Raw genomic sequence first — 24,316 nt, 5'->3', positions numbered from 1 at the left:
AAACAACAACAAAATAACAAACCAAATGGCTTCGTTTCATTTATATTGTGTGATCTCAAGTATGACTTGGGTTATGAAACCAACAGAGTACATTTTAAAACGTTAAGAGTATGCGTCAGATTCTGAGTTGGACAGACCTTTAAATCGTTGCTAAAATCTGTATTTTATCTCCACAGATGTTTATCTACTGTCCACATTTTATTTATAATTGCTTTTAATGGTTATTTGTTGTACACTGTTTTCATGTACATCATCATTTTGAGTTAACAAATCACCAGACTGAGATTCACAAATGTGGAACATAAAAGAGCTAAAGCCGGCCACATGACCATGGAAACGTCTTCGGACAGCGCTGGCTCTTCGGCTTTTAAACGGAGATGAGCACTGCAACCCTAGAGTCGGACTTGACTGGCTTTCGAGTAAGGGAAACCTTTACCTTACCTTTTGTTAACATTGCCCCAAATGTTCAGTTCCAATGTAGTAAATCACAAATGCATGAGTATTTTTAGATGACCAATGTATATAACAAATCCACAATTATTTTTATTTATTTAGTAAAAAGTTAGAGGTCCTCCATAAGGAATTTCACAGTTTTCTAGCAGTTATACCTCAACATATGCTGCAACTGTTGCAGCTGTAAGGTCATGAGTTGGATCACCATCACATACTATTATTGGGGAAATGTTATTCAGAACTTCCACCACAGCTAACAAAGTAATCTCAAAACAGAATGGATATTTAAACACATCCCAGAAGCCTTCAGAATTTGGCCTAAACCTACACTGAGCTTCAGTTTATTTACCCCACATACAAATTTAAAACTTGTAATGTTGATAAGTTTAGTGGTTCACATCACACACAAAAAATACTTGGATACCAATAATAAACTGCACAAATCTTTTCTGAAACTCAGTTGCTATTGCTTCTTCCTAGCAAATTACATTTTTTTTCTGTGTCCACATATTAAAGCAATTTAGAATCGGGTCCATCCCTAGAGGTGCAAAGTGTCAGGCCTGGGATAAGCTCTTTTCAATTCTTCCTACCTTGGGAGGTTACCAGTACTGTTCACATGAGCAGAAGCCTACACAGATAGGTTGGGGCTGAGAGCCTGTGTTTTCAGCCCAGTCAGCAGCACCAATCATTTATTTATTTATTTATCCATCCTTGGATTTATATCCCGCCCTACCCCAAAGGCTCAGGGCGGCTGACCAAGGGCACAATGTGCCAAGATTATAACAATAAAAACACATGGTATAAAACAGTAAAATGCAATAACAGATTTACAATACAAATTTAACCAAAAGATGGGTAGATCTTAAACCCAATGGTAGCTTTCCTGAAATCTCATCCACTTCGTGCCAGGGGCGCTTCACCCCCCCAGTGGGATCCAGATAATCGTGATGAAAGTACGACGGTATATAGATGGCAATGGTGGGATCATAGTGGCGGCGGCTCCTATTCAAAGGCCTGGCAGAAGAGTTTCGTCTTGCAGGCCCTGCGGAACTGAGAAAGGTCCCGCAGGGCCCGGATCTCCTCCGGGAGCTCCTTCCACCAGGTAGGAGCCGCCACCGAGAATGCCCTGGTTCTGGTCACCGCAAATTTAGCATCTCTAGGGCCTGGAATTTCCAGGAGATGACGACTCCCCGACCGTAGTGCCCTTGGGGGAACATATGGAGAAAGGTGGTCCCTCAGGTAGGCTGGACCTTGGCCATCAAGGGCTTTAAAGGTCAGAACCAGCACTTTGAAGCGAATCTGGTACACTATTGGCAGCCAGTGCAGCCCAGGTCATCTTGTGCAGCCCAGTGATTAGCAGCTTTTTCAGAGAAGTGTGGAGCCAAGAACAGTAGTCCCAAATTGCCCTACCCTAGGAATGGCTGTGGTCCAGATCAAGGAACTCTTCTTGGACCACAAATTTAACATATATTAATAAAAGCAGTGCTGTCTTGCTGTAAAAACAAGTCGTACAACAACTGGAATACTATACCATTTTATCCGTAATTAGACTATTGTGATTTTAAAATGGCATAATATCTCCAGGCAGCATTGTTATATGAAAGTAACGGAACGTAAACCTCACAAATAGAGAAATATAGTCATTGTACGGAGCTCTAATTTCTGGACCTTCACCTTTCTTCAATTCAGCCCTCCCCCCCCCCTTTTTATATTTGTTCCTGACAAGGAATATGGAAGCTGTTGTGATAAGAGTGTGCTGTCAGGGGCCAGGACTGTTGTTCCCTTCAGCATTTAATCCAAATGTTCTCAGTCCTGAATGTAGTGTCCATGGATCTGATATTATTTCCTTCTGTGCAAGAATAGGGGTAGCATTCTGATTCTGAAACTTGGATGGATTGAACCGTGGACCTTGATTTCACTACAATTAGAACTTTCATAATTTAAGCTCTAACCCAAACAATGCCCACTTGTAAATATAGGCAGTGCTCTAAAACAACATAATTATTTCTAACATTTGGGAGTGACTTATCTTAGCACTTGATTGTTGGGATTCATTTCCTCAACCTACAGGACATAAGAGGAACACTGTGGAGTGTGTGACTTAGATATATGCCCAATAGGGAGGTTGCTGTCTTTTTGAATGGGTATGAAGACTGGATGGTAGAAGCAGAGGCCCCAGTTTTGCCTCTGAGTGACAGGCAACCGTGAGATTGCAGGGTAGGATGCAGCAGGTTGAGGTAAGGCATGGGAGAGTGTCCAGGTTAGCTTCCCTTTTCAGGACACACTATTTCAGTTTTAAAAGCTACCTAGAGACTTCCAGTTGATGGCGGCGCGCTAACCTCCCGTACATCTCGGGAGTGAGGCTGTGCTCTGGCCGGGGGAGGGGGTGCGCAGGCTCGCAACCCCCCCCCAGGGACCCGGTGAAGGGCACCTGGGCAACGGGAACTCTCAAGAGGCGGCCTCTTCGAGGGCGGAATGCCTAAGAATTGAGGCGCCTCTTCGTTCCAATGGTTCCTCGCGCTGAGAGACCAAACGGGACCAGTGACGCTGACTGGGGCAAGCGCAGGAGATCCAGCATTTAAAATGAAGTTTTAAATGTGGTCACAAGACCAGCAATGAACGTGAGTCAATCCAAGGCGTTTTAAAGTTTAAAAGGCAGCTCCCCACCCTACTAGACTGAACCAGGAAAAACGAGCGGGGGGAGGGACGCCTCCCGATCACACGGAAATCTAAGTGAAAGGGGGGGAGCGGAAGAGAACGCGGAGAAAACTGCCTATAGGCACTTACCCGAGCAAGTTTCAGCGTTCAGGTGCAAATTCAGAGACTTTGGAAAAGTTGGAGAAAGTAAACAACTAAAAAGATGGCGGGGAAGAAGGACAAAGACTTGTGAAATCGAAACTGGAAAGTCCTAAACCGGAAGCTACCAGTGAGATAGTGAAGTCTGTAGCAGAGTACATGCGCCCTCTGCTGGAACAGCTGAATAACTTCAAAGATCAAATGTCAAAAGTGACACAGAGTATAACCACAACACAAGCCCAGATAGGCGATTTGATACAAATCATGAAGCAGGAGGCTGAAAAGGTGAAGGAAGTGGCTGCAACTACACAGAAAGTAAAGAAGAAAGTACAAAAGCTGGAAGAGAAGACAACTTCTTTGGAAGATCAAATGCTACAAGTACAAATGGAAAAGGCCAACATGGTTCTTTGCTTCCAGGGCATGCTGGAAAAACCAGGAGAGAATCTTAAAGAAGTTATGAGTGAACTGCTAGCCCCAGTGACAGAAATGAAAACGGAACTGTTGCTAAACGAAATGGATGTGGTCTATAGATCATATTCAGGATATATAAAAAAGAATAATCTGCCTGGGGAAATTGTTATAAGACTCTCGAAGAGGCATGTGAGGGATGCAATCCTGAAAGCGGTTTCTGGAGCCCCCCTGAAAGTGGGAGAAAGTGTTATCAGAACGCTAAAGGATATTCGATTTGAGGTGAGACAAAGGAGAAAGAAGTACAAAGAGTTGGTGCTTTTTCTTCAGACAAATTCAATTGGATACAAATGGTTGTTCCCAGAAGGAGTCACTTTCAAGATCAAAGACAAAAAAGAAAAGTTTGACTCTGTTATAAAAGCTAAAGAATTTTTGAAGGCTCAGCTGGGAAAATCAGAGGATGAACAAAAAGAAGTTGGACTCTAGTGGCGAGTTGGACTCTGGCTCTTCCGGAGAGGACTCTCTATCTGAAAAGGGGGCAGCTGCCCCAAAAAGTCCTTACAAGCTACGGGAAAGACGGGGGGAAAAGAAGTAAAGGCTGAAGGACTCTGAATGGTGCCTTGGAAGATGATGAAAAGGGATGGTTTGGGGGCAGTGTCTTTAGACAGTGAAGTTGTAAGAGTTTTACAAAGAAAAGTATTGATTTTTGACTCTGTTATATGCTTAAAGGAAGGGAAGTATTTACTGTAACTAAGCCAATGAAGATCTCCTCTCTTGGGTTTTTAGGTAGTTGTGGGTATCTTTTCTTTATCCTGTATATCTAGCCCCCCTTCCTGTTTTTCTGTAGTAGTTTTTTGTAGTTTGCAAAAATAATAAAAAATCCCCTCCGGGGGCTAAAAAAAAAAAAGCTACCTAAAACTTGAGTATTCCAAGAAAGGTGGAAAAGGCTCACTTGCATACCAGTATGCATAGACCTCTGCATCTGCTCTGCTAATTAGAGTGTTCATTTTCTATAGGACAGGGAAGCTATCTCCAGTTTGTCCAACCTTGGCAACAAAGGTCCTTCAAATGAGGGGTACAGTTCCTGAGAATTACAATCCTATGGGGAGCCAAGTTACACTCTGAAATGTGTTTTCCACCAGAAGCAATGGAAATGACTGTCAGATTGATTTCCTATTCCAACTAGCTTTATTTCCAGTATTACAGAACCCAAACTCAAGTTTTTAAAATGATATATGAACCAATTCTAAATAACAACTTATAGGTTTTGGGGGATCCACCCCTACAAATTTGTTTCCAAGATGAAAACATAGTAATATTAGATAAGTGTTTTTGAAACTTGTAGTATTTAATGGAGCCATATTTTCAGCTTTACCAGATTGCTACCAGTTCCTTATTTTACAACATCCCATGACCGGATGACATAACTCCCCTGAAGTAGATATAAACCAGACTTTGTGATCTGGAGCATAAATTTTATGAAAATATTAGGCACTTTGTTCCTCTTTCCTCCTTTAAACAGCATTATTTTTGATGTATTATACTGTCTTTATTTCATTTTTATCTAACGGAATCCTGTTTTATTGGCTGTATTAAGTTGTTTATATGTCATCATTCTTTAAATATATGATCCAGTCTTATTGCATTAATCATTGTATACACTGGTGGTCTTTATTGTACTGTTTTTATAATCCTATAACCTGTTTTTAATCTCAACAAGAAAGGCAAGCAATAAATAAGTAAATGACTGATATGTGTCAGCTATATTTCAGTCTGTTTCAATTTTTTTCACCAGTGTAGCTTTTCAGCAGATCATTGTCTACTATGGAAGAGAATTTGTCACACTTGATTTTTTTTTAGACAGTATTCCATATAACTGCTGTACTTACTTACATTACCGTTCATTCAACCATCATGAACAGGAAACACAATTAAAATACTAGTGGGGTTTAGCGGTCTGATGACCTATCACTACTATTAAATATTTTGCGACTATTTGTTGTTCTTTGTCATTTAGCAACTGCAAAACGTTGGCCAGTACAGAAACAATGTTCTTTCCAATCAAAGGAAATATTAACTCATTTCTAGCATCTAAAAGCTAAGGGCATTCAAGAAAAATATGATCAATAGTATCAATTTTCTTTAATCCACAGACACTTTATAATCTATCAGAGAACAATATACTGCAATACCTTCTTGCCACTACTGCTGAAGGAAAGGCATTCAGACAGGCCAGCATAAAAGCCCTTCTGTATCTTGGTACAGTCAAAGTCCAAAAATACTCCAGGATCTTCAACAGCTGGCCCATAGCTACAGTGGGGCTATTCAGGGCTCTGTCCCCTTTCTTTAAGGGAAAGCCCCACAAGGTTTCCCCCTGATAAACATTTTAAAAGGTGTGTGCTCCTGCAGCAATCTGCATGCCTATAGCACAGCCAAGAAGCCCCACTGAGACAAGAAGCCAGAACCGCCCTATGGTCTTCCGCCATCCTCCCTGGCTTCTCATTTCCCATGCACAAACTTTTCCCCCCTTCTTTGAAGCTGGGCAACATGGCTTGGCTTGCAGCCTGAGCCACTAGGGAATGGAATCCCACCCCCTCCAGAAATGACAGCCAAGCTATTCAGCTGCGGTGAGGCTGGGAGACTTCTGAACGGGGGAGTCTCTCCTTCTCCTGGCCATCTCATTTGGGCGGGAGATGGCTGGTCTTGCAAGGTGAGCGAAGAGGAGGAGAAGCAGGAGAGCTCAGAGAAGTGCACATCCTCTTTGCTCTGCACCCATGCAGCGTCCTGGGGAAACGGCCCTTGTGCCCCAATCCTGCACAGTGCCCCAATCCTTCCTTACATCCTTCCCCCGCCCAGCAGCCCAAGCCTCAGTGGGGCTTGGCATTTGTCAGGGTGAGGACTGGAGGGTGGGTTTTATGCCCCACGAGTGCTGTATGCATGAGGAGGACATTAAAAATTTTAAAGGCCCGGGGGGGGGGGGACCGAGCTATGGACCTATTCAACAGCGGGTGTATTCCAATAGCAAGAGAATAACAAACCCTACAAGATATTATAACAGTACTGTTATAATCTATCTCTTTCAAATGTCAATGGAGATCTCCAGATCATTGTCTACTATGGAAGAGAATTTATTATACTCGATGGGGGAGGGGTTTGGAGCAGTGTTCCCTCGAAGCTGAGTTGGTGTGAGCTAGCTCACAGCTTTTTAACCTTTGGCTCACACATTTTTGTCCTAGCTCTGGAAGGATGGCTCCAGAGCAAACTAACTTCTGCAGTAGCCAAAATCGCTGGCTCACAACTTTAATGCCAGTAGCTCACAAAGTAGAATTTTTGCTCACAAGACTCCACAGCTTAGAGGGAGCATTGGTTTTGAGACATTATTCCATACAACTCCTGTAGTATGAACACATGAAGGTGCCTTATACTAAGTCAGACCATTTATATGTTGAGATCCAGGGTCTCAGGTCAAGAGTTTTCACACAACCTACCACCTGATCCTTTCAGTTGGAGATGCTGGGGACTGAATCCGTGTTCAGGTCTTTCATGCCATCTACAACCTGGTCCTTTTAACTGGAAATGCTACGGATTGAATCCAGGAATGCTGTACTAGTCAGCCACAGCAAACATATGGAATTGTTTTTTACTATCATGTCATCAAAGAAATATTCACTTAGGAAAATCTAACACCTCCCCCAGTTATTTACTGTTAAATTATGAGTAGGATAGCCTGTAGAACCATCAAGAACTGTCAGAATATACAGTTTGCAAGATGTAACCAGCATTAAGCCTCCTCAGGATAATAGGCTGAGCCTGCATTAGATTATCTTTGGAGGCAGCAGTCCTTCCTTGTGCTACCCAGCAACAGTGAATCATGAATTGTGACCTTCAATAGGGCTATTTTTCTTAAGCCTGTTACCAACTATGACCAACTACTCTGGATAAGCCAAGCTGGAACTGAGGTTTGATTACTCAGTCTGCTTCTGGCTCTGACCCTGATCCTATTCTTTGCTGATAATACAAGGCACATTTGTATCATCCTACTTTCCCTGATTCCTCTCCAGCTGTGCTTCTGTAGCCCCATGTTTCTGGGTCACTCAGGTACCTGTTATTTTCCCAGGCAATATAGCTTCTATCTCCTGAAAATGAATGTCCTAGACCCTGAACAGCTTTCATATTGGCCAATATTTACACTCTTTAGGATAGCTCCTTGGATTCCACGGCAGTTCTTTTTTGGAGCTGATCCTGATTCAACATCCTCAGCCTCCATCCAGTAAGAACTGATTATACATGGTCAGGGTCGGCCCCAGGTATTTTTGCATGCTAGGTGGGGACACCTTCTGGCGCCCCCCATGTTCCCACTGATTTCTGGCACCCCTCACTTCTGGTGCCCCCGCAGCCGCCCAGGGCCTAGTGTGTTTTCTATCTTTGTTTTAAGACCTTTACTGTTGACTATGTCACAATATTGTGACAAGTTAGCCTCTTTCCATCTGGTAAGAACTTTCGATTGGACAGAAGTTGAGAACCAAGGCTGTGTGATGAAGGTGGAGTATCTGGATAGTTCTGAAAGGAGTTTTTAGCTCATGGATCTCCAGTAATTTATTGATGGGTAAAGGAACATATTGTTTCTTACTCCCATGGATGAAAAGGGTGTATTTTCCCAGATTAATCCATCAATCGTAGACAAGCTTGGACTGCAAGAAGATCAAATCAGTCAATCCTCAAAGAAATCAACTCTGACTGTTCCCTGGAAGGCCAGATAATGAAACTGAAGCTCAAATACTTTGGCCACCCAATGAGAAGGGAGCACTCACTGGAGAAGACCCTGATGCTGGGAAAGATTGAAGGTCAAAGAAGACGGGGACGGCAAAGGATGAGATGGTTAGAAAGTGTCATAGATGCAATGAACATGAAATTGAGTCAACTTCAGAGGATGGCAGAAGACAGGAAGGCCTGGCGTGATCTGGTCCATGGGGTCGCAAAGAGTCAGACTCGACTGTGCGACTGAACAACAACAAGAGATGAGATATTGGTCTTTAACCAGAAATACATATGAGGTCGACCTCCTCTCTTGTTTTAATAAGCCTTATCTTTAGTGAAAAATATAATCAGAGTACATATATTTACGTCTTTGTTTAAGAAGATTGTCCCGAAGCCTGCAGATCTAGTGGAGGAGATGGTGTGGATGAATAACGACTCTTATTATTCAGCCGGGAGAACTCCATGGGCGTTTCTAAATTCAACGTGCGCAGCAATTCATGTCCTTCTTCAGGGCATGTGATCTTGTATTGCTTTCCTCTGTGGAATATTTGCAAAATAAGCAGTGTTACCCAAGCGTACTTGATGTCAGCTCCATCAGGCTACTGGTTATTGGTTTCATTTCTCTTCTTTTTTGCATGGCTTCACGAGGCAGGTCTGGGAAAAGATCAATAGACACAAGACAAAGATGTTTGTGAGGCCTCCAAAGATGAAAGTCATGTGTGTGGTGCCAAATGCACAGCTGCTAAATTAGAACATCTTCCAGTTTTGGTCCAAAAAGCACCTGTGTGGCTATCTTAGTCAGAGCTAGAGTGTCCTCAAGCAAATAGCAGTTCTATTGATCTTGCTGCTTAACCTTTCTTTTCGTGGTCCAGTATTAACTTATTGGTTATCTTATTGTAATATGTATTATTGTTACGTGTACCTCAAACTGTTTGACCTCTGAAGAAGGCCCCAATAGGGTAGAAACGTGTCAGGTCATGTGTATTGGCCCTTGTGTTCAGGCCACTTGAACTTTTTATTGAGGCTTTCATTGGGCCCTTATTTGTTTTTAACTGTCTTTCTAAAAAATACATGTATTTTTGTATATTATAAGTTTCAGCTAGGTTTTTAATATTGGCCCTTTATTTCTTACCCTTGTGGTTCTTGATTCCAGTTTTTGGGTCAAGTTTGTTTTCCCCTCCCTGTGTCTTCCTGTGCCCTCCTGTGCCCAATACCACCACTGACAGCCTGAGCTTCGCCAATTCTAACATCAAATACCGACTACATTTACTAGAATGTTGATGCTACTCTGCTTTCACCATCGCTATTTAAATTGTTTACTAGCACCTTATGTTGTGTTTTTAAGCTTTTACCTATATTGTTTTAGCTATGGCATTTTATGTAAGCCGCCCTGAGCCTGCTTCGGTGGTGAGGGCGGGGTATAAATCAAAATAAATAAATAAATAATGTTCTTTCAAAGATAGGGTACACTGCTGTTTCCAAAACATTTTCCAAATGAGCGTGAACAAGCAAACTGAGTACAAAATCTGAAAATGGGGTGAAATGACTGGAAGAAAGGAATTAATTTTAGAGAACTGCTGATGAGTGTTTGTTTCTTCTCAAAGCCTGAGTGGCTCTTTCTGCAAATGTATCTGAAAGAAACTGGATCATAATACTTGAGCAGCTTTTATCTTATGTAATCTTGTGTGCATTAGCATCCTTCTATGTGTGCATCACATACCATCAGTGTAATTTTAGTGCCCATTTAAATGAGCAATCAAGTACAGATGCTATCAGTTTGATCTCATATTTGAATGCTCAGTACTATCCGCATAATCCGCAGAGTTACAGTGTAGTCTTAATCAGTTACCCTTGGAAGCCATATGTCTTCAATGGACTTATATGGTTGTAACTCTGTTTAGGATAGCACCGACAGGCACATATAAAAATACAACAAAGTTTGAGTCCAGTGGCACCTTTAATCATGCTTCTTATTGCTTGAAATCCATCTTTGTGGTGGATGTGGAATCTGTAAATCAAATAGTATCCTCTGGAAGGCTGTTCAAAGATCAAAAATCTTTGGTGTTACACACATAACTAGGAGAGTTAATGGCATAGGGTCCTAGAACAGAGTCCACGTATCCAGATACCCTGATAGTGATAGTGCCTATGCAATGGGGCATCCTGGGTTGCTGGGTGTGTATATTTTGGGTAGAAGATAAAAAGAACCTGGTTACGGTTCCTGTGGTGTATCTGAAAGGATTTGTTCCTGAATGTACAGAGGTATTTCCTTTATAATCTTGTTTAGTTTGTTTGTTTTTTTAATTCCTGTGTGGGATATGAGTACAGTTCTTTGTGAAAAGAAATATTTGAGAGTTGTCTTTGAGCCTTCTGGATGTAGTTTGATCTATTAATGATGATACCAGTCCACCTTTGTCTTCCTCTTTAATTATACTAACTGGATTGTTCCTGAGACTGTCTATGGCCTTCCTTTCAGAATGGTTGAGATTCTGTTATACAAAGATGGATTACAAGTCATAAGGAGCATAATTTCTGACAACACCACAGCAGACTTTGCCATCAAACTGTACCATTTTATTCTCACCCATAACCACTTAAAATCTGGTGACAGCTTGTTCTTTCAGATTAATACATACATACATACATACATACATACATATTCGATTTCTACACCGCTCCTTTTCCGTAGACTCGGAGCGGTTTACATAGACCTTATTAACACCTGACTAGGTCCACAAATACACAAGGGGAGGTGACTGCCTTACCAGGCACCAAGGCAGCCATGGTCTTCTTCTATGGTTGTTCTTCCATGGCGGGTACAGTTGAATCTAGGCAGAGATGTCTCCAGCGGAGGTCTTTCATTCTTTTTTTGCTTCGGCTTCCTGGGGGGTGGTTCATCCCGGCGCACAGCTGCATGACGCTGCAGCTGCTGGTCTCTATCCCGCAGGCTCCGACTGCGCTCACGTCACCGCGCCGCCACATCGTCTGGACCAACCGTCGCTCAAGTTGCCCTTTCGTCTCTCGCCGCCCCGCCGCCATGTTCCTTCCAGCCAGATCGCCGCTCGCCGTTTGTTGCTGTCATCCAACCGCTCAACCGCCACCTGCTGCGCTCCAATTTTATTGAAGGTAAGGTGCCCCACACTTCCTAGAGTGGGTACCCATTTATCTAATAGCCTTAGGGTTTTTTTGAACCGCTGACTGGGCGGGAGCTAGGACGAGGGCCGGGAGCTCACCCCGGCCACAGTGGGGACTTGAACAGCCATGAGGCTGTTCGGTGCTGAATTACTTTGCAGGCTCCTTTACTGCCTGCACCACCGCTCCTAGTAATGGTACAGCCATGGACACCTGCATGGTGCCACAGTATGCTAACATCTTTATGACTTTATGGCCATGTGCAGGGCCAGAGAGACAGGCACAGATCAGGAGTCTCAATGCGTGGATGAGACGATGGTGTAGGGGGGAAGGGTTCAAGTTTGTTAGGCACTGAGATGCTTTTTGGAACAAGAGGGAGCTGTACAAAAGAGATGGTCTCCACTTGTCCTGAGAAGGAACCAGGTTGCTGGCGCTTAAAATCAAAAAGATGGCAGAGCAGTTTTAAAACTGAATATCGGGGGAAAGCTGATAGGAGATGAAAAGTCTCTGGTTCGGGATGGCTCATCTCAAAGAGATGAAGGGGTAGCTATTACTTTTCTACAAGGAAATTGATTAGAATTATCCACTGAGACTGGCTAATTATATGGACTGCCTGGCAAGGTCCCAAGACAGCAGGAGGAAGGTTGTGGGCTTAACATGCATGGGAAATTATAGATGTTTACATACAAATGCTAGAAGTCTCCGAGGTAAAATCTATTGCGCTATATGTCAAAATGAAGTAGCAAGCAGTTACTGTAGATCAGTTAGATCTATTTGTCAGACCTTGCTGTCATGCTAGTGATTAGGTAATTACAGCCAGGTGTTATACTAGCAGGTGTTACTCTTTCAGGCATTGTTAGAGTTAGTGATTGCATCACCTTGTTAGTGATTGGCTGGGTTTAGTATATTAGCTATCAGCTTGATAAGCTGGGTGGGGACTTAGTTCTCTTAGACTAAGGCATGGCATGCTGTATGATAGCCTGTAGATCTCTGTATATATATATATTCACCTTTATCTATATAAACTCTCTATGCACCTTCATCACCAGTTGGTCTCCAGCTTCTTATTTACTACACCTAATAAAATCAGGGAGTTGGAATGTTTGGTGTTGGGGGGAAAATAGACATTGTGGGTATTTCAGAAACTTGGTGGGATGAGGAAAATCAGTGGGATATGGTGATCCTGGTTATAAATTATATTGGAAGTATGGGGGGGGGAAGGGTTGGAGGTGGGATGGCTCTGTATGTCAGAGAGGGTATACAGTCCAGTAAGATTGAGAGGGTAAGAGAATTGGATTCGCTTCTGGAAATGCTATGGGTTGAAATAGTGGGCCCAAAAGGAAGTTTAACACTGGGAGTTTGTTATCACCCACCAGATCAAAAGATAGAGAAGGATTATAAAATGATGAATGAATTAAAGATAGCAGCTAGATGAAATAACTGTGTCTTAATAGGTGATTTTAAATACCCACACATTGATTGGGTCAATATGTGTTCAAGTCAGAAAAAAGAGATTTTGTTTCTAGACATTCTCAATTACTGTGCTATGGAGCAGATGGTCACAGAACCTACTAGTGGAGAGGTGATCCTGGATTTGGTCCTAAGTGGTGCCCAAGTCCTGGTGAGAGATGTAAAAGTGATTGCACCGCTTGGGAACAGTGACCATAATGTTATTTAGTTCAACATTTGTATAAATAGGTTAACAAACAAAATTATGGAAGCTGTAAAAGGTAAGAAGGATTCCTTTAAGCGGTGGAACCACTGATTTTGGGGGGTGTTGAAAGACCTGAGTCAGACTGAGGTGATGAGAGAGGAGGTCCTACAACTGACAGACAGCTTAAAAACTGATAAATCACTAGGCCCAGACGGCATACATCCAAAAGTTCTGAAAGAACTCAAATGTGAACTTGTGGATCTCCTTTAGGGTTGCCAAGTCTATATTTGCCCCCAGTGGGGGACTTTGGGGGGTGTTCCCGGAGGAGCAGGGCATCCCTGACATGATGATATCACGTTGGGGATGTCCGCCCCGCACCCGCACACCCAATCTCCTCAGAGATCCAGCGCAGGGAAGCGCCAGCTCCCTGCACTTAAAGGGAAGTGCAGAGAGCTGACATTTCCCCGTGCGCCCGAATGCCAGCTCCCTGCACTTAAAGGGGCCCCTTTAAATACAGGGAGCGAGATCAGCCACGTGGGGAAATGCCAGCTCCCTGCACTTAAAGGGGCTCCCTTTAAGTGCAGGGAGCTGGCGTTTCTCCATGTGCCTGATCTCGAGCGGAGATCGGCACACAGGGAAACGCCACCTCCCTGCACTTAAAGGGGATGGAGGTGGCTGATCTGAGGGATGACACCTACAACAGACCCTAGAGGATATTATCCAGGCCATCCCGGAGCTGGTAACACGGGCTGTCAGGGAAGGGGTAGAGGCCCGACCGGCGGCCCCAGTGGTACCGGCAGGGTAGCCGGTTCCCGCACCGGGAGCCCCGGCTCAGCCTGGACAGGAGCAGGTTCCGAGGCTGGAAGAAGCACCAGTGCCTGCGCAGCGACCGGCTAGCCCGAAGAGACAGGTGGTGCCACACCCAAAGGACTTAATCGAAGCTACGTTTGATGGAAACCCAGATGAGTTATCCTACTTTGTGGTGCGGGTGCAGAAATTCGTGGATTGCTCGGGCCACCTGTTCCCTGACGACAGTAGCCGAATTGATGTCGTGGCCGCCCGGCTCAGAGGCTCAGCGGCGGCTTGGTATGTGGGGCTCCACAATGCCCACGGCCCGGAACTTACCAACTTGGATGCTTTTATGTGGGTGTTGCGAGCCCACCTTGAGGATCGAAATGCGGGCCCAAGAGCACGAGCGTACTTGCGCACCCTGAAACAAGGGCGTAGATCGGTACGGGAGTATTCAGCTGAGTTCAAACTGCACGCGGCCAAAGTACAAAATTGGCCGGACAACGTGTTGGCTGAGCTCTATCGAGTAGGGTTAAACCCTGAGATCCGGGAGACAGTCCTGAGATCGGTCGACCCGATCTCCCTCCCCGCTTGGATGCAGGAGGCAGAAAGTGCAGAAACCCACTTGCAAACCCTACGTTTGGATATAGCAGCGGCTGGGGGACGGTCGGCCCCTCAAGCTCCAAAAGCCAAGCCACCGAGGCAGTCGGATGCAACGTGGGAGCAAAGCATGCGGCAAAGTTTATGCCTGAGGTGCAGAGAACAGGGCCACTTTGCGGCCGACTGCGGAGGATAAGGGCACCGGGAAAAACCCGAAGGAGCGAAGGTGCACCCATCCACCCCTGCTAAGAAACCAACAGGGAAGCCGAAATTTGCTAAGGCCCTACAGGCTACTCCTGAGGAGGATGGAGGGGAATCAAGCGGAGAATACCTCGAGCCGGCGGGAAACGGTTCGGTCCTGCTGTAGACGGCGCAGAGCAGCAGGGCCCGCAACCGGAGGCGCCAAAAGTGGTGAGCACTTACCCCTCCCTCTTTTTTGTGACTGTCTCAATTATTAACCCGGCTCTCGGAACCCACCTCCGAGCGAGAGCTCTCATTGACTCGGGGTGCGGGAGAGACTTGATCAACCCCTCTTTGGTTACGGGGCTAGAGGCTGGGGTAGTAAAATTAAAAGAACCCCTGATCTTCACACAAATGGATGGGTCTACCATGAAAGACTTGTGTGAGTACGAAACGGTACCATTGAGAATGGGGGCGGGGGACCACTGGGAAACCTGAACCTTTGTGATAACTTCGACAGCACGATTTCCCCTCGTATTGGGGGCCCCATGGCTGCATGGGCATGACCCTTACATACTATGGGAAGAGTGCAATTCATCTCACCCAGATGCCATGAGCACCGCTGGGAAAGTGGGGGGAAAGCCCCCCTTTGAAACTCCTGGAGCGTGCTTAGCCCAAGAGGAACTGCTCTCCATTCCTCCTGAGTATCGAGACTTGGCTAGGGTTTTTGGGGAGGAGGAGGCAGATGAGTTGCCACCACATAGACATTCAGATTGCAGCATTGAAATCTTACCGGAGCACAAACTGCCTAAGGGGCGGATCTATGCAATGGGGCTGGCGGAGAAGGATGAACTCCGAAAGTTTATCGATAAAAACTTGGTGAGGGGTTTCATCAGGCCGGCCTCATCCCCCTATGCGGCTCCCGTGCTCTTCTGGAAGAAAAAGGATGGTGGGTTGCGACTCTGCACGGATTACCGGGGTTTAAATGCAGTGTCTTCCACCAATGCCTACCCTATGCCTTTAATTAAAGATTTACTAGCCGAGGCAGCTAAAGGGAAGATCTTTTCTAAGTTGGACCTCAGAGATGCGTACTTTTGGGTGCGCATCAAAGAAGGGGACGAGCCGAAATCTGCGTTCAACAACCCCCTCGGCCAATTCGAGTACCTAGTGATGCCCTTTGGCCTTCAAGAGGCCCCGGGGGTCTTCATGAACCTTATAAATGAGGTTTGCACAAGCACTTGTTTAAGGGGGTGCTCGTTTACCTTGATGAGATCCTCCTGTACTCCCCCGATGTCCCCTCACATGTGAAATTGGTGCAGGAAGTGCTGAGTACGTTGCACAAGCACAAACTGTTTGCAAAACTGTCCAAGTGTGAATTTCACAAGACACACATTGACTTTTTGGGCTACCGCATTTCCAACCAGGGACTGGAAATTGATCCGGGAAAGGTCCGAGATGTCTTGGGGTGGGAGGTGCCCTGGACCAGACGACAACTACAATCCTTCCTCGGTTTTGCAAACTTTTATCGTTCCTTTTTGCCCATCTTTGCTCAAATCAGCCTCCCCCTTACGGACCTATTAAAAATGAAAGGAAAGGGTCCGGAGGCTACACGACCTGGCACTACGCTTCCATGGACTCCGGAGTGTCAGGAAGCGTTCATGCGCCTGAAGGCTGTTCACCTCAGAGCCGGTTCTGACCCACCCCGATGAATTGAAAAAGTTCATTGTGCAAACTGACGCTTCAGACATAGCAATGGGGGGGCATCTTACAAGAGGGTAGGATGGGCTGCTGCATCCATTGGCTTACGTGTCTAAAAAGTTTAACGACACGGAGAGGAACTGGTCAGTATGGGAAAAGGAAGCGGGGGCAATAAAACTGGCACTTTCTACGTGAAGACATTGGCTGGAGGGGGCTAGAGTCCCATTCGAGGTGTGGACGGATCATAAGAACTTAGAGACTCTCAAAACGCCCCGCTGCCTGAACGCTAAACAGCTTAGGTGGGCAGATTTCTTCTCTAAGTTCCAGTTCACCCTTCACCATTTCCCTGGCTCGGCAAATTCGTTGGCTGACGTGCTCTCATGCCTCCCCCAACATGACAGCCAACGGGAGGTGATCCTCGATTCGGTGTTCACCCCCTCCCACCTGGGCGGAGTGGTGACGACTTGCAGCCAGGCCCACCTTGACCCACCTCCTCTACCCTCTTCGCCTCCTGACTCGCCTACGTCAACGAGGGGCCCCTGAGCGCTTGGTCTGACAAGTTCAACTCCGCCTTCTCAGAGGCGGATCAGGAACTGCTTGAGGGGGGGGGAGATTGTGTGCAACGGGAGAATGGCTGCTGGTATCATGGACATAAACGGTACGTTCCTTAAATACTCAGGGGGGAAGTACTGCAATCTGTTCATGGCTTGAAATTGGTGGGCCACTCTGGTTTCGTGAAATCTCTTCAATTACTGCAGAGACAGTTCTGGTGGCCGCACATGCGCAAGGACCTATCTTCGTTTGTTCAATCATGCCAAATTTGTGCCATGAGTAAGCCTCATCTCGGGAAAGTCCCGGGTCTCTTGCAGCCTCTCCCCACCTGGGAAGTTATTTCCATGGATTTCATAACGGATTTGCCTCCCAGCAAATCAATGACTGTGATTTGGGTGGTGGTGGATTTGTTTTCAAAGCAAGCACACTTCATTCCCTTTGCTTCCCTTCCCAGGGCTAAAGCCCTTGCTAAAGCATTCCTGGTACACGTGGTGAGGCTTCACATGCTGCCAACCAAGGTGATCTCAGCTCAATTTGTTTCACGATTTTGGGGTGAATTGATGAAGCTTATGGGAATGGAAAGGGGTTTAAGTAGTGCTTATCACCCAGAGACTGACGGTCAAACGGAGCGGGTTAATCAGACTTTGGAACAATACCTCCATTGTTTTACAAACTATCAACAGGACGATTGGAATGATTTGTTGCCACTTGCAAAATTTTGCTATAATAACACTTGCCACTCATCGACGGGAATGTCCCCGTTTAAGGCCCTCTATGGCTATGACAGCCCGCCTGTACCCTTCCTGGATGGAGACATGGACTTGGGACCTGGGGAGGCAGGGCTGTGGTGCAAAAGACTGCGGGACTCTTGGCCCCTTTTGTGCAAAACGCTGGATGCGGCCAAGGAGGCTTACAAAACACAGGCTGACAAGAGAAGGGTGGAGGGTTGGGCTCTGCAGCCTGGAGATTCGGTATACATGTCTACAAAAAACATTCAAATGTTGCAACCAAGCAGAAAGTTTGGGTGGAAAAACATTGGGTCTTTTAAAGTGCACAAAGTTATCAAATGTGGCGGTTGATGTGGAATTACCTAAGAACTTGAGGAAATTGCATTCTGTATTTCATTTCAGCCTCCTGAAGAAAGACTCTGGGTCCTGTCCTTGGCGTCCGGTACCACCGCCTATTTTGATAGAGGGCGAGGAACACTATGAGATTTCTGAACTCTTGGATTCTAAAATCAGACGTGGCAAACTGTTGTATTTGGTGGAATGGAAAGACTTTGGACCCCAGCACCTCGAGTGGGTGGAAGTAGAGGATATTAGGGCCCTTCAGTTGATCCGCAGGTTCCACCAGGAGTTCCTGGGCAAACCGGGAAATCTCCCAGACTAAACGGGAGATTCCTGTAAAGGGGGGGGATTTTCGAGGGGGCAGTATGTCAGCTGAAGCTGCCATGAGTGTGGTGTGTGTTTCTAATTGCTTTGCATACCTTCCCATGCGCTTAATTACTTCCAAGCTGTAATGCTTATCTGTCAAGGTTACTGGAGGGGTTGGTGGTGTCTAGCTTTCGTGGGAGCTTCTTTCGTTCCCAGCTTTGCGGCCGTTAGAGAATACGCCAAATGCCCGAGCGGGGGAATCCATCTAATTGGGTAGTGCGGGGGGGGGGCGCATACGAATGCCCTATATCTTATTATGTGCCTAGGTAACCCGCCATTTCTAACAGTGTTCATGTTACTGCATCTATGGCTTTTCAATAAAAGTAGAACCTTCCTGGAAGCGTGTACTTTGTTGTCTTGCTGTGGATCCTGACAAAAGGCAGGGTACAAATTAAGTTAATAAAAATAAATAATAATGCTTTTCAAAAACTGATAGAGGAACACACTGGTATATGGAAGAACTTATTCTTTAGAAATTTTTCTGAAGTTCTATGATAATTTGACTAAGGACATATGAGCAATGATTTGAAAACTGAAAAACTGAACCCCCACAGCTCTGCTCTTCTTCACTGGCAAACGTGAAAAACAATGAAGTCTTTTATTTTAAAACATATCATGTCATAAATGTTCTAGAGAAACTACAAATGTTCAATTGCAAGGACACTTATATAATCATATAGTTTGGCTTGCCCATATAATTTTATTTTGGATTTAGTCTATCCTATGTATGTGTGTGTGTAAAGTGATGTCGAGTCGCAGCCGACTTATGGCAACCCCAGCAAGGGGCTTCCAAGGCAAGTGATTAAGCAGAGGCGGTTTGCCGTTGCCTTCCTCTGCAGAGTCTTCCTTGGTGGTCTCCCATCCACATACTGACCCTGCTTAGCTTCCGAGATCAGGGCTATACCATGCTGCCTTCCCTCCCATTCTGTCCTGATGCTCACTCAACTGATTCTCCAAAATACTTCACTTCATAAAATACATGCAAAGGACTTGGTGTTGAAAGTATATCATATGGACCATATTCCTGACTTCTGGGGTTTTCCTGTTATTTCTGAAACACAGGACGTGCATTTGACGAAGTAAAAGTTGCAATACTACTTTGCTATTGAGACAGTGCAAGTATAGGCAGCGTACATTTGACATTTGCTATTGAGACAGTGCAAGTATAGGCATTACATTCAGTCCTATTCTTGATTAATAACTGACTGTGTGGTTTCTAGCCCAAAGGATGACACTTTTGCATTAATGGGTTCCAATAAAGATATCACTTTGGTAATCTGCCCCCCTGAATCTAATGGAAAGTTAGCAGATTTTAATCCAAAGGGAGCCAGTTTGGGCATGGGCTTCCATATTGTGTCACGTTTGCCAGGTTCCAGACTAGTCTTCATCTTTAGGATCGGAGGTGACACATGTGTGGTGTTTGACAGAGGTTCCAAATGTTTTCCATTTCCACCAATATTTACTGCTGACAGATCTAGATTTTGATCCTTTACTTCAGAACCTAACATTAGTTTCAAAACACCTGGTTTAGATGAAGGCTGTCCCAAGGTTCTGTCATAATCAGCTATGCTGTCATCTTCCAAGTAAAGCAAGAGAGGGGTAATGGAACCACTGCTCTCTTGAACAAGGCAGAGGTTCGTGAAGTTCCCACCCAATGAGCCAAACTGAAAGGGAGCTCCATCTGCAATAGCTGGTTCCCTAGGACTCTCCATGCCTCCTGGAGAAAAGCAAGAACTTAGAGAGTTGGGGACTTCTGATACATCTGAAGCACCATCATTCAGCTGATGGTTAAGAAATACAATTTCATTCAGAAGTGAGGTAAGAGTTTCATCTGTGTTATCATTCATGTCACTTGCATCTGGTGCTGCTTCCTGTATTGCAAAAGCTACTTTTTGTAATTCCATTTCTACCCCAACAGCTTTGGGTTCCTTCACCTGCAACTCTTGGAAGGAAGAATCCTTTGACTGCCGTCTACTTTCTCCACTGCCAATCTGTTTTTCTTTCGCCTGTCTTTGAGCTAATTCTTCAACACAGAGTTTTGTTGCAAATGATTCTGGAGATTCTTTTAAACTGGAGTCATTCCCCATTTGTGAAAAGCTGATTTCCTTTTTCCAAGTAAAGTGCTTGGTTGTGTCAGTAGCCTCTCCCTCTTTTCCACAAGAAGAATCAGCTTTTTCTACACACTGAAAATTTATTTCCTGAGACACCACTGGCAAGGAAGGCTTAGATGACAGGGAACCTATAACAGGGGATACATAAGGATTCCTATTTATATCCAGATTTAAATCTGTATCTTCTTCTGTAGCAAGTGACATCACATTTACTATCCTTGGCATCAGAAATGAGTCTTCATTTTCTGCAAGACAAAGAAATATTACAACACTGTTAACAGAGATTAGAAACTAATACTACATGGTGGTTATGGTGTCTATCTAAGATTGGAAAGATCTGGGTTCAAAGGAGTGGTATTAGAGGCAGTTCCATGTGGTTCCTCACCACACCAGGACTAAAATGGTGGCTACCATTTACTCGTATCTCTCACATGGTGACTTGCCAGAGCAGTTTGACTCCATCTCGAGGAAGAACAAACACAAGTCCTGTGGCATATTACAGACTAACAAATTTTTACTTCAGCATAAACTTTCATGCACCACTTATTCAGATGCAATGAGTGGATCCTCATTACACAGTTGTTTCATGTAAGAGGATGGAAGAAAACAAAGAGCAGGGTCAAGAGGCCATGATAAGCAGCAAGTACACAGCATAATGCAATGTAATTATGTAAAATTCCAGTCTATTCACAAACAATATAGATACAGTTCACTAGTCATACTCAGAGGCAGACTGGCCATTATGGTCATGTGCCCTGCTTCTGGCACTGAACTGGCCCAACCTGAGGGGGGAATGTGTGAGGCCCCTCTGAGCCTTGCATGGCAAGGGGGAGGCTGTGTACTGGTAGGAGGACTGGTCTGCAGGAGGGCAGTATGCAGCCTGCCCAAGCCTCATGCAGCAACAGAGATGCCACACTCTATCTGCTATTGGGCTGTGGAGGAAGGACCAGGCATGGCCTGCCTAAGCCTGGGGGGCGGGGGGCAGGCTGCCTCTCCCTCCCTTCCTTGGGTGGGCAGGGCTAGGGTGTGTCATGGATGTGGCCCCTTTCCAGGGGTGTTTCCCCCTCTCAATTCACCTCAGTAATGTTAAGCTGGTTGGGAGAATTACTGGTTTCACTGCTGCAGAAAGTTACTGTGTGAAACACCCAAGTGACTGTACTCACAATAACAGTCATGGTCCAGTGAAAGGCCATGTAAAAACTTTTCCAGATTACATCACTGTATTTTGTTCGTCTGATTAATACTGATAAATGCAGGGTTGGTTCTTTGGGGTGTCTTAAATCTAATTCTCATAAGCAGGCTACAGTAGTATTCTCCTAGAAAGATGCAGCGTCTGGAACATGCTCAAACGGGGTGAGTGGGCTAGATGGCACTTGTAGCATCAACATTTCTGGAGGGTAGCAACTGCCACTCATCCATGCACAGTTTGCAGATGAACATTTAAACTGTTTTGACTTGCCAGGAATCCACAGCATGTGTGGATTAACACATGGAATTCACTGCCACAGGAGGTGGCAGCGGCTACAAGCATGGATGGCTTCAAGAGGGAATTGGATAAACATGTGGAGCAGAGGTCCATCAGTGGCTATTCTCTGCCCCATATGTTTATCCAGTCCCCTCTTGAAGCTGTCTATGCCTGTAGCTGCCACCACTTCTTGCAGCAGTTTATCCTTCATGCACATATAGTATTTCTAAAACTTCTGTAAAAATCAACTGTTTTCCTTTTCCTTCAGCTTACCTGTGGCGTGACTATCTGTCGTGCAAAGTATAATGGATTTCTCTTGACTCTGAGATGGAATCACTTTTTTCATCTCAGAACAGGAACCGTCTTGCACATATGGCCTAGCAGTCTCTGCACTTTCAACAGCCTTCACAGGTTGTTTTTTCTGTTGCTGCTGCTGTGCTTCTACTGCTTTCTGCTTTGTACTGATATACTGAAGCTTCTTCAAGACAACCTCCTGTGTCTTGCCTACAGAGAAAATAGTAAAGACTTCCCTCACATTTGGCAATTCAGAGTACTGAAAACAATTATAGCAACTCACAAATAAGTCCAAACCCCCCACTGCTTAGCAACGGAACACACAGCTGATAGGAGCCTATCAGAGGGGAGTCAGCAAGTTAGCCATCTAACTACCATTTACTTCTGTGAAAATGTACCCTTCTATATGAACCCATCCTTTCCACCCACATTCAAAACTTGTCAGAACTACCCTAGAGTCTCCATATCCTGAGATGTAGGTCATCATTTCTGTATTTATTTTACCGTGCATGCATTCTGTCCCTAAAGCCATCTCACCTGATAGTGCAGATGCTTTATGAATCAGGATGTCCTGCCTGCGCATCAGTAACTTCTTCTGACCCATCAGTTTATCTGCCTGATTCACTAGCCCCTGGATCTCTTCAAAGGCCTGAGAAGGGACCAAGAGGTCAATTTCAGATTTTAGTAAAATATGCACATAACAAATATGGCTTCTCTTTCCTTCTAACAAATCATTACAAAAAACAATTCAGGGCAGTGAGTTGCTGCCAGGAAAAAGTGCTACTGAGAATGAAAAGCTTAGGGTATGTACCGTTGTTATTACTCAATCAAAGAACTCTGGGAAAAAATATCTCAGGTGCATTTGTCCTGTCTGACACTCTTCCATCAGGAAGGAACAGTACTGCCACTTTAGAGGTTTAACTCTAGTTTTTATGTATATATTTCTAAAAACTCAGCCTTTACATTCCACAAGATTTTAATTCTTGCTTCAAAGAAGATGCAATACTTTCCTTGTTCAGGCTAAACTATACAACACTTACTTTTTCAAGCAGGATGCGCTTGGCAACTCTGTGGCCGTGCAATTGCAAAGTCACTTGCAATTTTTCAAAGAGTTCTTTAATTTCTTTGCGGCGGCAACGTTCTTCTTCTGTGTGTTTTGAACGATGCCTAGTCACAACTCGTGCCACCTCCTTTAGCTTACTGTTCCGGAATTCAGACTGCTATTCAAAACAATGAAATTGAGAACAAATAAAACAGAATAAAAATACAGAGATCTGTATAACTAGTTGCAATTTATATAGTCTCTCAAAACATGGGATGATGCAGGACTCCCTGTTCTTAGTGAGACTGACCAGACACTGGGGAAGGGGGGAAAAGAATTATGGGTTGGATTCCATGGATCCATTCCACTACTAAAGGTACTTATGTCCAGCAAAAGGTGCTTTCCCTTGTGTCAGGGGAACACTACTCAACTGGAAGACAGCACCTCTGCTAGTGGAACAGATCCATGGGATCCAACCCAAGGAACTGCCTGACTTTGAAGCCACTACACTGGAAAACAGAAAAGCCTGACAGTGAAACCCTGAGCAGAACAGTGACTTTCTAAGTCCATTGATTTCAAAGGACTTAGAAGGGTATAACTTTGTTTAGAACGGCACTGTGAGGTTCTCAGTTAAGACAATGGGGAGGGGGAGAAGGTCAATCTATATATCTAACAGCCAAGTTGCCCCCTGAGTGCGGATCGCTAAATCAGCGCTCCGGGGGCACTTGGTGGGGAGGGGGAGGTTTGTACACACGTGGGCCAGTCCCAACGTGTGCACAAAAATCGAAAAAGTTGAAAAATTTTTTGGGGGGATGTTTAAATCCCCCCGAAAGTGACAGAGCGTCCCCTGCGCATGCGCAGGGAACGCTCTGTAGCTGGCCTTGCCGCCTCCTCCTCCTTCTCGGAGCTGGCTGGGCGGCCGGCCGGGGAACCGGCCTCGCCGCCGCCGAG

At 45.0% G+C, this 24,316-nt stretch overlaps 1 protein-coding gene across 1 annotated transcript in view; it reads right to left on the bottom strand.

Moving 5' to 3' along the window:
• Positions 1-19,589: 19,589 nt before the first annotated feature.
• The window catches only part of LOC107126015 (MAX gene-associated protein-like), a 24,835-nt gene continuing 20,108 nt past the window's right edge, over positions 19,590-24,316 (bottom strand). The window contains exons 11-14 of the mRNA XM_015429509.1: positions 23,364-23,543; positions 22,861-22,972; positions 22,303-22,533; positions 19,590-20,809 (exon numbers count right to left, since the gene is read on the bottom strand). Coding sequence (XP_015284995.1) covers positions 19,638-20,809; positions 22,303-22,533; positions 22,861-22,972; positions 23,364-23,543 — 1,695 coding nt within the window. The 3' untranslated portion in view covers positions 19,590-19,637. The remainder of the gene's footprint in view (positions 20,810-22,302; positions 22,534-22,860; positions 22,973-23,363; positions 23,544-24,316) is intronic.

The sequence above is a fragment of the Gekko japonicus genome, unplaced genomic scaffold (genome assembly GCF_001447785.1).
Source record: "Gekko japonicus isolate JY-2015 unplaced genomic scaffold, Gekko_japonicus_V1.1 scaffold251, whole genome shotgun sequence".
Classification (NCBI taxonomy): Eukaryota; Metazoa; Chordata; class Lepidosauria; order Squamata; family Gekkonidae; genus Gekko; species Gekko japonicus.
This window is presented reverse-complemented; position numbering and strand designations above follow the sequence as displayed.